General features: G+C 47.3%; 1 protein-coding gene across 1 annotated transcript in view; it reads left to right on the forward strand.

Moving 5' to 3' along the window:
• Positions 1 to 1255: 1255 nt before the first annotated feature.
• Positions 1256 to 12862, forward strand: part of LOC146866750 (uncharacterized) — a 37105-nt gene continuing 25498 nt past the window's right edge. The window contains exon 1 of the mRNA XM_085601181.1: positions 1256 to 1521. Within this exon, the coding sequence (XP_085457307.1) occupies positions 1498 to 1521 (24 nt within the window). The 5' untranslated portion in view covers positions 1256 to 1497. The remainder of the gene's footprint in view (positions 1522 to 12862) is intronic.

The following is a 12862-nucleotide window of genomic DNA, read 5'->3' on the forward strand; positions in this document are numbered from 1 at the left end:
AGAAAACCACACAAAACCGATCCTTCTCTGGCAACGCTCCCAGGTTGTGGAACGCTCTCCCTAGAGTCCTCAGATGCAACCCCTCCTTCTCCTGTTATCAAAAGGGACCTGAAAATCCATCTCCTTAACAAATAATTTCCTGACCAACGTCAACTAACCTAGACTTCAATTTCCGAGTTTACTCCTCTCTTGTCACTCAAGGATAGTTGGTGACCGGACTGTGTTAACCACCTTATCTTCCATGCTGTATTTTATTTATCCCTGGTTTTTGCTTCCTTACTGCCTGCCTACTATGTAATGCAATTTCCGTCTGTTTTCTCTTTACAGTATGTATGTAAAGCGCTCTGATACCCACGGGTCAAGCTAGCGCTATATAAAACTTTTAAAATAAAAACATGGTTGTTGCTTATTTATGTTATGCAACTAACAACAATTGACAAAGCCAATAGTACTGGCTGATTGAAAGTGTTATATTACTTGCTGTATTATAGATCTAGATGTAATCACAGAAGAAGCAAACTACCAGTCGCGCGGCACACTAAGCTAAGCATATATTTTCAGTTTAGGAGCTTTTTAAGCAACGCCCTTAATTACAACGGTCATGCCCCTTTGAGGGACCCCCCCCCCCCACCCCCACACAGTTTTTTCATCCCCCTTAAAGCCCTGGGTAGGTCGTCCCAGTAATGCTGGCAGTTTGTCACAGTCTCCGAAGGGTGCTTACATTTGCAAGCTTAGCTAGCATCTTTTCTTGAATGTGTTTTAAATGTCCACGATGTGATAGCTCGTCCGAGTAATGCGGTGGCAGTTCAGTTTGTCACAGTCTCTTGAGGGTGATTACATTTGCAAGCTTACCTAGCATCTTTTCTTGAATGTGTTTTAAAGGTCCAAGATCCATGCCTCGAAAAATATCAATACATTTAATGTCAGTCAGTCGTATTAGTTGGGCCAAATTATCTATGTACACATTCACCCCTACTGAAGGCACACAAACCAGTCACGTCGTTCTTATTATTTAAGCAATTCAACCACCTGGTCTATTAACTGTTCCATAATTGCCATGTTTCCCACTGAATTTAGTCTTTTTGTAAATGAAAGATCGATAGATGAATTTATAATTACATAGGATTTATTAGGTCACGCACTTAGCAACATAGACCACGCTTCTAATAGAGTCGTATTTGCTCACCCGCCTCCCATTGGAGGCGCGGATCTTACGTACCCAGCCACGTGCTTTCTGTGCTCTCGAATTCTGAGCAGAGTGCGTTGTGCGCCTGTTAGCTTGCCTTGGTAATTAGTGTCTCAGTTTCTGAGCATGCGCATTAAACTGATACGCTGGTACAACTGCACTGTGTTCACAACTAAGAAGCCGTTTGCCTCTGGGGGCTTCTTCTTACCAATTATCTCCTTCCTTTCCGATAGCGTCAAAAGTCTGGACTTTAGTCGTGGTAATTAGAAGATATTAGTAGAGGTGTTTAACTTCGGGGTCATTGGAAAGAAATGTTCCAGCACGGTTCAGATGAGGTGAGTATCGTTATCTAAAGGATTGTTGTGTTTATCTCACACATGATATAAAATGCAAGGTGAGTAAATAAAAGATTTGAACCAACTTTTTATAGCTGTGATATTTGCAGAGTATTAAAGATGTCTACGGGAGCAGTGTCGAAAACGTACTGTTCTTGTGTTTTACGTTTGTAAACACATGTAGATGAATTGGTTATCGTTTTTATAAATAGGCACACGGGCCTTCAAAGAAGACTTGTTGTCCTTAATGGGAAACTCCAACACTATTTGAAATTCCAGCTAGCCTGTTTAATTTTCAGGCCTTGAGACCTTTAAACATCACTTTTAAAGTGCATCCGGATAGGTGTGAGCTTCCCGTGATGCTTTCCGAAAAGTCTCCTTGAACTGAATATCAGCTCACCTGCTCTCAGGTTTAGTGGCGGAGGGTTGATAGCCGGGTTAACTGAGATGGATAATGTACTTGCTGGTGGGATCTATGTGTAATCCATGTCTATAAATTTGAGTCAGTCAGTGGCTCAGATGGGTAATGTGTCTGAAGCTGAGAATTACATGTACTGTGTGTGTCAGAGATCTATATTTTATGTAAGATAGCACAGTACGTCAATCAATCAGCCTATATTTGTATAGCTCAGCACTGTCACCCCTAGGGGTATCTGGGTGCTGAGGATGCTGTGTCTCTGTCGAAAAGCGAGGTCTGGAGTCTCTTCCTGAAGTCTGCAAGGGAGGGTGCTGTTCGGAGGTGGAGGCAAAGGGGATGTGGTCGAGGGCGAGTGAGGAGGAGTGCAGGTGTCTAGATGGTCGATTGAATTTCAGTCCGTGGTTGATGTAGGATGGTCCTTGATCGTGAAGGGCTATCTAGGCGTGTGTGAGGCTCTTGAGCTGGCATCTCTTCTGGATGGGGACCCAGTAGAGACTTCTGAGGTGGGGAGTGGTGTGTGACAGTTTGGGAAGGTCCATGATGAGTTTGGCTGCTGCATTCTGTATCGTCTGTAGTCTTCTGAGGAGCTTAGTGGTGATGCCTGTGCAGAGAGCAATGCTGTAGTCGAGGCGGCTGGTGATGAGGACCTGAGTGACGGTCTTTCTGGTGTTGATAGGGATCCATCCGAAGATTCTGCGGAGTATGCGAGAGTGTGGACGCAGAAGGAGGCAAATGCGTTGACGTCTCATTGTCAGTTGGCTGTCAAGGATGATCCCTAGTTTGTGTGCATAGTCTGTTGGCAATGTAGTAGGTCCACGTTTAGCAGGTTACCAACTGTAGTCCCAGACAGAGGTGTTGTTCCCAAAGATATGTGCTTCTGTCTTGTCGGAGTTCAGTCTGAGGCAGTTGTATCTCATCCAGTTAGCTACAATGGTCATCTCATTTGAGAAGGTGGTTTTGGCATTGGTGGGGTCCTCAGTGAGTTAGAGGAAAGTTGAGTGTTGTCTGCATATATATTATTTTGAGGCTGTGGGATCTGACGAAGTCTGCGAAAGGGGTCATGTAGGTGTTGAATAAGGTGGGGCTGAGTGACGATCCTTGGGGTATGGCGCATATGATTTCCTTAGTTATGGAGGTGAAGGGAGGTATCCAGATACTCTGTGTGCATTCTGTAAGGAAGGAAGCGATCCATTTAAGAGCGCCTTGCTGTATTCAGATATTGTTGAGCCTGCTGATGAGGGTGTTGTGGGAGACAGTGTTGAATGCCACAGAGAGATCCAGGAGAATCAGGGTCCCAGTTTCTTCACAGTTGAGAAGAGTTCTGATGTCATCTGTGGCAGCAATTAGCATGGTCTCAGTGCTGTGGTTGGCATGGAATCCTGACTGTCGGCGCCCAGAAGGTGGTTTTGTTTCAGGAATCCAGTGAGTTGTTGGATGATGGCTATCTCATGTAGTTTATCTAGGTAGGGGAAGGGAGATCGCTCGATAACGTTTTAGACCGCTGGTGTCAGCTGAGGATTTCTTTAGGAGGGGTCTGACTTCTGCGAGTTCCCATCTGTCTGGGAAGGTAGCTGTATTGATGGAGGTGGTGAGGATACTGGTGAGTTCCGTGATGATTGGGTTTGTTCCGAGGTGAAGAGATTGTGGGGGCAGGGGTTGGTGTGGTGCCCGAAGTAGATGGAGGACAGGATGGCTGTGTTGGTCAGGGTGGTGAGCAGAGACCAGCTGGTAATCGGTTGGCTGGTGTTCGTTGGTGGGTAGAGGTTGTTGAGGTTGAAGGTGGAGGGTTGGAGGGGTCGAAGGTATTGGAGATAGCAGCAGTCTTGCTGTGGAAGTAGTCTAAGAGGATGTCGCACAGTTCTTGGAAGGAGAGGACGGTGATCTCTGTGGCTATTGGGTTGGTGAACTCCTTGATTACTTTGAAGAGTTCCTTAGTGTGGTTAACCACGGTGCCAATCTGGGCAGTGATGGCTGTGTTCTTAGCTACCTTAATGTGCTTGTGATACATACTAAGGGCTGTTTGGCGGGTGGCTCTTTCGGCGGGGTTTTCTGTGGTGTACCATTGCTTCTCCAGTTGGTAGCAGTTGTGATTGCTGGTCAATGCTGTTGTTGCGGGAATCCATAATTAGCATTCAGGTCACGAGTAACAATGAGGTAAAATATGTTTTTCACTTAAATACCATCTGCAACCAGCAGCATGTTACCAACAGCACAAAATTGTGAAACTGCTGGTTTTAATTCAAACTTTTCCTATTTAACTTTGAAAAAATGGGGTTGGTTGAGTAGTATGAATAGTTATTTTGTGTCCGAAACAATCACTTTGTATTGTTTGCTATATGAGTGACTGTTCGCATCGTTACACACTTGATATTTCTTGAAAGCACACATTGCTAAACATACAAAGTGCTTTTGTGAAATATACATGTACATCAAATTTTATTGCTTTGAAACGTGAAGTGACACTCAGGTGACCAGGTGAGCCCCAATGGCATATCAGGCTGCTGTGCCTCCCCCGCCGTCATGGGGAAGAGGTGTGTTTTGGTCTTATTGACTCGGAGGCCTGTAAGCACCAAAAACGTATCTCACAACGTCAGTGAATTGGCAACTCCCTGTCAATTATCTGCTAGGTAGAGCAATAAATCATCAGCATATAAAGATATAATATGCTCTGTGCCCTCTAGGACCACCCCATGACCTGCACCCTTCTGTCTAAACAGCTCTGCCAAGTGCTCAATGGCCAAAGCAAGCAAAAGGGGAGACAATGGGCACCCTTGATTGGTGCCCCAATGTACTCCATATGGAGCAGAGATGACACTACCTGTCCTGACAGTCACCGTAGGGCTGGTGTATAATAGACGCACCCATTTTATCCATCCATCTCCTAGCCCCATCCAACTCATAACTATGTGAAGGAAATCCCACCTTATCGAATCAAAGGCCTTCTCCAGGGGTTTACCCAGTGGCCATGTCTTTGATGACTAAGCGGATTTCCTGTACTGTCACAAGGCCCCTCAGATTCCCCCGCAGAGCAAGATCAAGGGTATGCAATGGCAATGGCACCAGGAATTTCGTTAGAGCCTCCGGTAAAATTGCCTCTGGGCGTCAGTAAAGGGTTTCATAATATTTACAAATGGCTGGCTTAATAGGCCATGGCGAGTAAAGCAATGTCTCTTTATTGGATAAGATCCCAGTAATGGGCATTCCTCTCGACTCGGGCGCACTAACCGTGGCAAAAGCCTCCCTGATCGGCGATGTTCCTCATGGATTCTAGCAAGGTAATCCCATAAGTCAAGACCTCAGAGACGGTCCAGTGCAGCATAATATGGACCCTTAGCTTCTGTGAGTTGTACCTGGATGGCGTCATCAGTACCCAGCCTAATACTGAAATCATGCAAGCTTTGTTCTAGAGAAGAGAGCTCTTTATTTAGCTCCTTCTCAACCCCAACAATTTGCCCTGTGCATTGACCTCTCATGACAATATTTAAAAGTGTCCCATTCAACAAGGGGACCCGTAGAGGTACTCCGATTGAACTGAAAATACTCAGAGAGGGCTGTTTGCATAGAGTCCCTAAAGCTTGCCCAGTGAAACTCCACGTGGGTGTCACTGGGCATTCGGAAATGGGGTGACATGTCGAATAGCAACAGGCTATAATAAGATAGTGTGGGCCCTAAGTATTCGGTGTGGGTCGCGCATGGCCTAAGAGAGGTCAAGCAAACAAACAGACAACCGTGTGTTGCCTATAAAAATGTGAATAATAAGAGCAATCACGATCCTGTCCATGCTGCACTCTCCAAATATCTGAGACGCCCCTATGTCCCGCCCAGCCTCGTAAGCCTTCTGAAGTCCTGCACGCCAGCGCCCCTAATATGGGAGGTGTGGACCTATCTAAATGAACATCAACTACACAGTTAAAATTGCCTCCTAAAATGAGATCATCCGCTACCAGGGAGGACAAAGGGATCGACAGTGCGCAAAGAAAAGGTACCTGGTCTAGGTTTGGGGCATATATGCTACCCAACGTGACTTCCCTACCCAGCAGCCTGCCCTTAACCAGAATGTAGCTGCCCTCTGGATCAATAATAGTGTGGGTGGAATCAAAAGGGGTCCCCGCCTGGATCCACAGCAATACCCCCAGGAATAAGCAGAGTAGGAGGTTGCATAGTGTTGGCCACGCCACCTACGCTGTTGGCGAATGGCCTCTTCTGCGGTAAGATGGGTCTCCTGCAACAGATATAGGTGAATTTAATGTTGTTTGGAGTCAGAAGCCTTTCTCCTAATATTCCACGACAATAGTTTTATATTACAATGAAGGTCTTCTATAGTTCGCAATAGTACAGGTCTGCCATTCCGTTGTCACCCGACCTCCCCATGGGCCCCCCAGCGATATCAAAGCCATCCATGACCCCAGGATAAAGTAACAAAAACCCAACTTCAAGCTCCCACACCCAAGGGCTGTCCAGCAACTGCGTCCAAACCTGTAAAAAAACAGCATTGATAAGAGAAAGCCACCTTCCGACTCCTAGAAGGGGCAATCTAGGTGGGGCGGACAAAATAGTACTAAGAACCCAGGTACCCTCCGGTCCAGAACCCAACTTAACAAGGTTTGGATGCCCTCCGAAGGTCATTGGCAGCAAGCCAACCCCAGGGACACAACTGTAGCGCTTATCTCATATACAAACCCCCAGCCTTGTCTTCACCAGAGATGAACAAACCAAGCAATGACTGTATACTCAAATTCAGTCCTGTATCCACATCAGGAGCAAAAAAAAAAAAAGATTGGTGGAGGCATCAAATGATGTTATCTACAGATTTTGGAGTTACAACTGGGAGGCCCTTTCCACCCAGGGCCGAGCTCCCACTAGTCAGAGGCTGCTAATCGGTGGTCTGAAGAGGTGTCTGTGCAAACCTAAGTCATTTGTGATGATGCTATTTCTGTTACGACAAACAGTGCCACTCTGCGCGTGTGACATATTTGTGAAGAGGAAGGCCTCCTCAATGAGGCCCTCTTGGTGAGTCGTTCAGGGCCATCTCTTAGCTCTCTAGAGGCCCCGGGCCCCACCCTGGAGCCCAAGAGTGCCGCACCCACCTTGTATGCCTCCAACTAAGTCTGCAAGGGAGGGTGCTGTTCGGAGGTGGAGGCAAAGGGGATGTGGTCGAGGGCGAGTGAGGAGGAGTGCAGGTGTCTAGATGGTCGATTGAATTTCAGTCCGTGGTTGATGTAGGATGGTCCTTGATCGTGAAGGGCTATCTAGGCGTGTGTGAGGCTCTTGAGCTGGCATCTCTTCTGGATGGGGACCCAGTAGAGACTTCTGAGGTGGGGAGTGGTGTGTGACAGTTTGGGAAGGTCCATGATGAGTTTGGCTGCTGCATTCTGTATCGTCTGTAGTCTTCTGAGGAGCTTAGTGGTGATGCCTGTGCAGAGAGCAATGCTGTAGTCGAGGCGGCTGGTGATGAGGACCTGAGTGACGGTCTTTCTGGTGTTGATAGGGATCCATCCGAAGATTCTGCGGAGTATGCGAGAGTGTGGACGCAGAAGGAGGCAAATGCGTTGACGTCTCATTGTCAGTTGGCTGTCAAGGATGATCCCTAGTTTGTGTGCATAGTCTGTTGGCAATGTAGTAGGTCCACGTTTAGCAGGTTACCAACTGTAGTCCCAGACAGAGGTGTTGTTCCCAAAGATATGTGCTTCTGTCTTGTCGGAGTTCAGTCTGAGGCAGTTGTATCTCATCCAGTTAGCTACAATGGTCATCTCATTTGAGAAGGTGGTTTTGGCATTGGTGGGGTCCTCAGTGAGTTAGAGGAAAGTTGAGTGTTGTCTGCATATATATTATTTTGAGGCTGTGGGATCTGACGAAGTCTGCGAAAGGGGTCATGTAGGTGTTGAATAAGGTGGGGCTGAGTGACGATCCTTGGGGTATGGCGCATATGATTTCCTTAGTTATGGAGGTGAAGGGAGGTATCCAGATACTCTGTGTGCATTCTGTAAGGAAGGAAGCGATCCATTTAAGAGCGCCTTGCTGTATTCAGATATTGTTGAGCCTGCTGATGAGGGTGTTGTGGGAGACAGTGTTGAATGCCACAGAGAGATCCAGGAGAATCAGGGTCCCAGTTTCTTCACAGTTGAGAAGAGTTCTGATGTCATCTGTGGCAGCAATTAGCATGGTCTCAGTGCTGTGGTTGGCATGGAATCCTGACTGTCGGCGCCCAGAAGGTGGTTTTGTTTCAGGAATCCAGTGAGTTGTTGGATGATGGCTATCTCATGTAGTTTATCTAGGTAGGGGAAGGGAGATCGCTCGATAACGTTTTAGACCGCTGGTGTCAGCTGAGGATTTCTTTAGGAGGGGTCTGACTTCTGCGAGTTCCCATCTGTCTGGGAAGGTAGCTGTATTGATGGAGGTGGTGAGGATACTGGTGAGTTCCGTGATGATTGGGTTTGTTCCGAGGTGAAGAGATTGTGGGGGCAGGGGTTGGTGTGGTGCCCGAAGTAGATGGAGGACAGGATGGCTGTGTTGGTCAGGGTGGTGAGCAGAGACCAGCTGGTAATCGGTTGGCTGGTGTTCGTTGGTGGGTAGAGGTTGTTGAGGTTGAAGGTGGAGGGTTGGAGGGGTCGAAGGTATTGGAGATAGCAGCAGTCTTGCTGTGGAAGTAGTCTAAGAGGATGTCGCACAGTTCTTGGAAGGAGAGGACGGTGATCTCTGTGGCTATTGGGTTGGTGAACTCCTTGATTACTTTGAAGAGTTCCTTAGTGTGGTTAACCACGGTGCCAATCTGGGCAGTGATGGCTGTGTTCTTAGCTACCTTAATGTGCTTGTGATACATACTAAGGGCTGTTTGGCGGGTGGCTCTTTCGGCGGGGTTTTCTGTGGTGTACCATTGCTTCTCCAGTTGGTAGCAGTTGTGATTGCTGGTCAATGCTGTTGTTGCGGGAATCCATAATTAGCATTCAGGTCACGAGTAACAATGAGGTAAAATATGTTTTTCACTTAAATACCATCTGCAACCAGCAGCATGTTACCAACAGCACAAAATTGTGAAACTGCTGGTTTTAATTCAAACTTTTCCTATTTAACTTTGAAAAAATGGGGTTGGTTGAGTAGTATGAATAGTTATTTTGTGTCCGAAACAATCACTTTGTATTGTTTGCTATATGAGTGACTGTTCGCATCGTTACACACTTGATATTTCTTGAAAGCACACATTGCTAAACATACAAAGTGCTTTTGTGAAATATACATGTACATCAAATTTTATTGCTTTGAAACGTGAAGTGACACTCAGGTGACCAGGTGAGCCCCAATGGCATATCAGGCTGCTGTGCCTCCCCCGCCGTCATGGGGAAGAGGTGTGTTTTGGTCTTATTGACTCGGAGGCCTGTAAGCACCAAAAACGTATCTCACAACGTCAGTGAATTGGCAACTCCCTGTCAATTATCTGCTAGGTAGAGCAATAAATCATCAGCATATAAAGATATAATATGCTCTGTGCCCTCTAGGACCACCCCATGACCTGCACCCTTCTGTCTAAACAGCTCTGCCAAGTGCTCAATGGCCAAAGCAAGCAAAAGGGGAGACAATGGGCACCCTTGATTGGTGCCCCAATGTACTCCATATGGAGCAGAGATGACACTACCTGTCCTGACAGTCACCGTAGGGCTGGTGTATAATAGACGCACCCATTTTATCCATCCATCTCCTAGCCCCATCCAACTCATAACTATGTGAAGGAAATCCCACCTTATCGAATCAAAGGCCTTCTCCAGGGGTTTACCCAGTGGCCATGTCTTTGATGACTAAGCGGATTTCCTGTACTGTCACAAGGCCCCTCAGATTCCCCCGCAGAGCAAGATCAAGGGTATGCAATGGCAATGGCACCAGGAATTTCGTTAGAGCCTCCGGTAAAATTGCCTCTGGGCGTCAGTAAAGGGTTTCATAATATTTACAAATGGCTGGCTTAATAGGCCATGGCGAGTAAAGCAATGTCTCTTTATTGGATAAGATCCCAGTAATGGGCATTCCTCTCGACTCGGGCGCACTAACCGTGGCAAAAGCCTCCCTGATCGGCGATGTTCCTCATGGATTCTAGCAAGGTAATCCCATAAGTCAAGACCTCAGAGACGGTCCAGTGCAGCATAATATGGACCCTTAGCTTCTGTGAGTTGTACCTGGATGGCGTCATCAGTACCCAGCCTAATACTGAAATCATGCAAGCTTTGTTCTAGAGAAGAGAGCTCTTTATTTAGCTCCTTCTCAACCCCAACAATTTGCCCTGTGCATTGACCTCTCATGACAATATTTAAAAGTGTCCCATTCAACAAGGGGACCCGTAGAGGTACTCCGATTGAACTGAAAATACTCAGAGAGGGCTGTTTGCATAGAGTCCCTAAAGCTTGCCCAGTGAAACTCCACGTGGGTGTCACTGGGCATTCGGAAATGGGGTGACATGTCGAATAGCAACAGGCTATAATAAGATAGTGTGGGCCCTAAGTATTCGGTGTGGGTCGCGCATGGCCTAAGAGAGGTCAAGCAAACAAACAGACAACCGTGTGTGTAGCCTATAAAAATGTGAATAATAAGAGCAATCACGATCCTGTCCATGCTGCACTCTCCAAATATCTGAGACGCCCCTATGTCCCGCCCAGCCTCGTAAGCCTTCTGAAGTCCTGCACGCCAGCGCCCCTAATATGGGAGGTGTGGACCTATCTAAATGAACATCAACTACACAGTTAAAATTGCCTCCTAAAATGAGATCATCCGCTACCAGGGAGGACAAAGGGATCGACAGTGCGCAAAGAAAAGGTACCTGGTCTAGGTTTGGGGCATATATGCTACCCAACGTGACTTCCCTACCCAGCAGCCTGCCCTTAACCAGAATGTAGCTGCCCTCTGGATCAATAATAGTGTGGGTGGAATCAAAAGGGGTCCCCGCCTGGATCCACAGCAATACCCCCAGGAATAAGCAGAGTAGGAGGTTGCATAGTGTTGGCCACGCCACCTACGCTGTTGGCGAATGGCCTCTTCTGCGGTAAGATGGGTCTCCTGCAACAGATATAGGTGAATTTAATGTTGTTTGGAGTCAGAAGCCTTTCTCCTAATATTCCACGACAATAGTTTTATATTACAATGAAGGTCTTCTATAGTTCGCAATAGTACAGGTCTGCCATTCCGTTGTCACCCGACCTCCCCATGGGCCCCCCAGCGATATCAAAGCCATCCATGACCCCAGGATAAAGTAACAAAAACCCAACTTCAAGCTCCCACACCCAAGGGCTGTCCAGCAACTGCGTCCAAACCTGTAAAAAAACAGCATTGATAAGAGAAAGCCACCTTCCGACTCCTAGAAGGGGCAATCTAGGTGGGGCGGACAAAATAGTACTAAGAACCCAGGTACCCTCCGGTCCAGAACCCAACTTAACAAGGTTTGGATGCCCTCCGAAGGTCATTGGCAGCAAGCCAACCCCAGGGACACAACTGTAGCGCTTATCTCATATACAAACCCCCAGCCTTGTCTTCACCAGAGATGAACAAACCAAGCAATGACTGTATACTCAAATTCAGTCCTGTATCCACATCAGGAGCAAAAAAAAAAAAAGATTGGTGGAGGCATCAAATGATGTTATCTACAGATTTTGGAGTTACAACTGGGAGGCCCTTTCCACCCAGGGCCGAGCTCCCACTAGTCAGAGGCTGCTAATCGGTGGTCTGAAGAGGTGTCTGTGCAAACCTAAGTCATTTGTGATGATGCTATTTCTGTTACGACAAACAGTGCCACTCTGCGCGTGTGACATATTTGTGAAGAGGAAGGCCTCCTCAATGAGGCCCTCTTGGTGAGTCGTTCAGGGCCATCTCTTAGCTCTCTAGAGGCCCCGGGCCCCACCCTGGAGCCCAAGAGTGCCGCACCCACCTTGTATGCCTCCAACTATGGCCATACCGCATCTGGAGTATTGCAAAAATTGTTCTTGCCATCTAGTATGATGCAAAGTTTGGAAGGGACCATCAATGAGCACTGTAAGCCCTATTCATGGAGAGTTTTATTGGCTTCCCAAACGAAGCACCCTGTGTGTGCACTTTGGCGGTGAAGTTGGGGAACACCAGCACCGTACTATTTTCAATTGCAAATGAACCATAGGCACAAGCCCTCTGTAAGATAATGTCTTGTCCCTATAATGAAGTAATCTTTCCACCACCGACCGAGGGGGGGGGGGGTCTCCCTGGTGCCAGTGGACGAGCCAGCACCCTATGAGCCCTTTCTAGGGTGAAGAATTTAGTGAGGTGCTCAGGGGCAGCTGTTGCACAATGCCAGTTTTCTAAGAAGGTCACCATGTCCCTTCCTTCAACCCACTCATGGAGTCCTATCACTCTAATTTTGTTTTGGCGAATCCGTCCCTCCGCATCTTCAGCTCTTTGTTCCAGGATGAGCACTCTAGCAGAGAGATCCTACACTTTACGCTCTATGGATGGTTGTTGGGGGGGGGGGGAGAAGTTCATCTACTGATTATTCCACAATTTTAACTTGATACACTAGTTTGTGGTGTTCTGCCTGCAGGAGACCCAGTCCTACAGAGACCTCACTAATGTCCTCTTGGATTGTTGCCTCAGTGTTCGCAATAGCGGCCAATACCCTGTCCAAGTGAGAGTGGATCGAGGCATCAGTGGTTCCCCATCTTCCTTTGACCCCGATGGTGGGAGTGAGGACTCTCCTATCTCTACCTGCGTGGCACCCTGTTTAGGTTATGGATTGCCAATGATAACAATCGGTATTACGCAGGACTCAAGTGGGAACATTTCGAGCTGACTCAGTAAGTTAGTATGCGGCTCTCAATTAGCTGGTCTGCATTCTAATTTATTTGGGGGGTCCTTCCACACAATGCTCCTAGCGGTGCTATCATCCGGCCCAACCTAGTTCTGATATCCCATGTCACATCA

Source organism: Triturus cristatus, chromosome 1_2 (genome assembly GCF_964204655.1).
Source record: "Triturus cristatus chromosome 1_2, aTriCri1.1, whole genome shotgun sequence".
NCBI classification, from domain to species: Eukaryota; Metazoa; Chordata; class Amphibia; order Caudata; family Salamandridae; genus Triturus; species Triturus cristatus.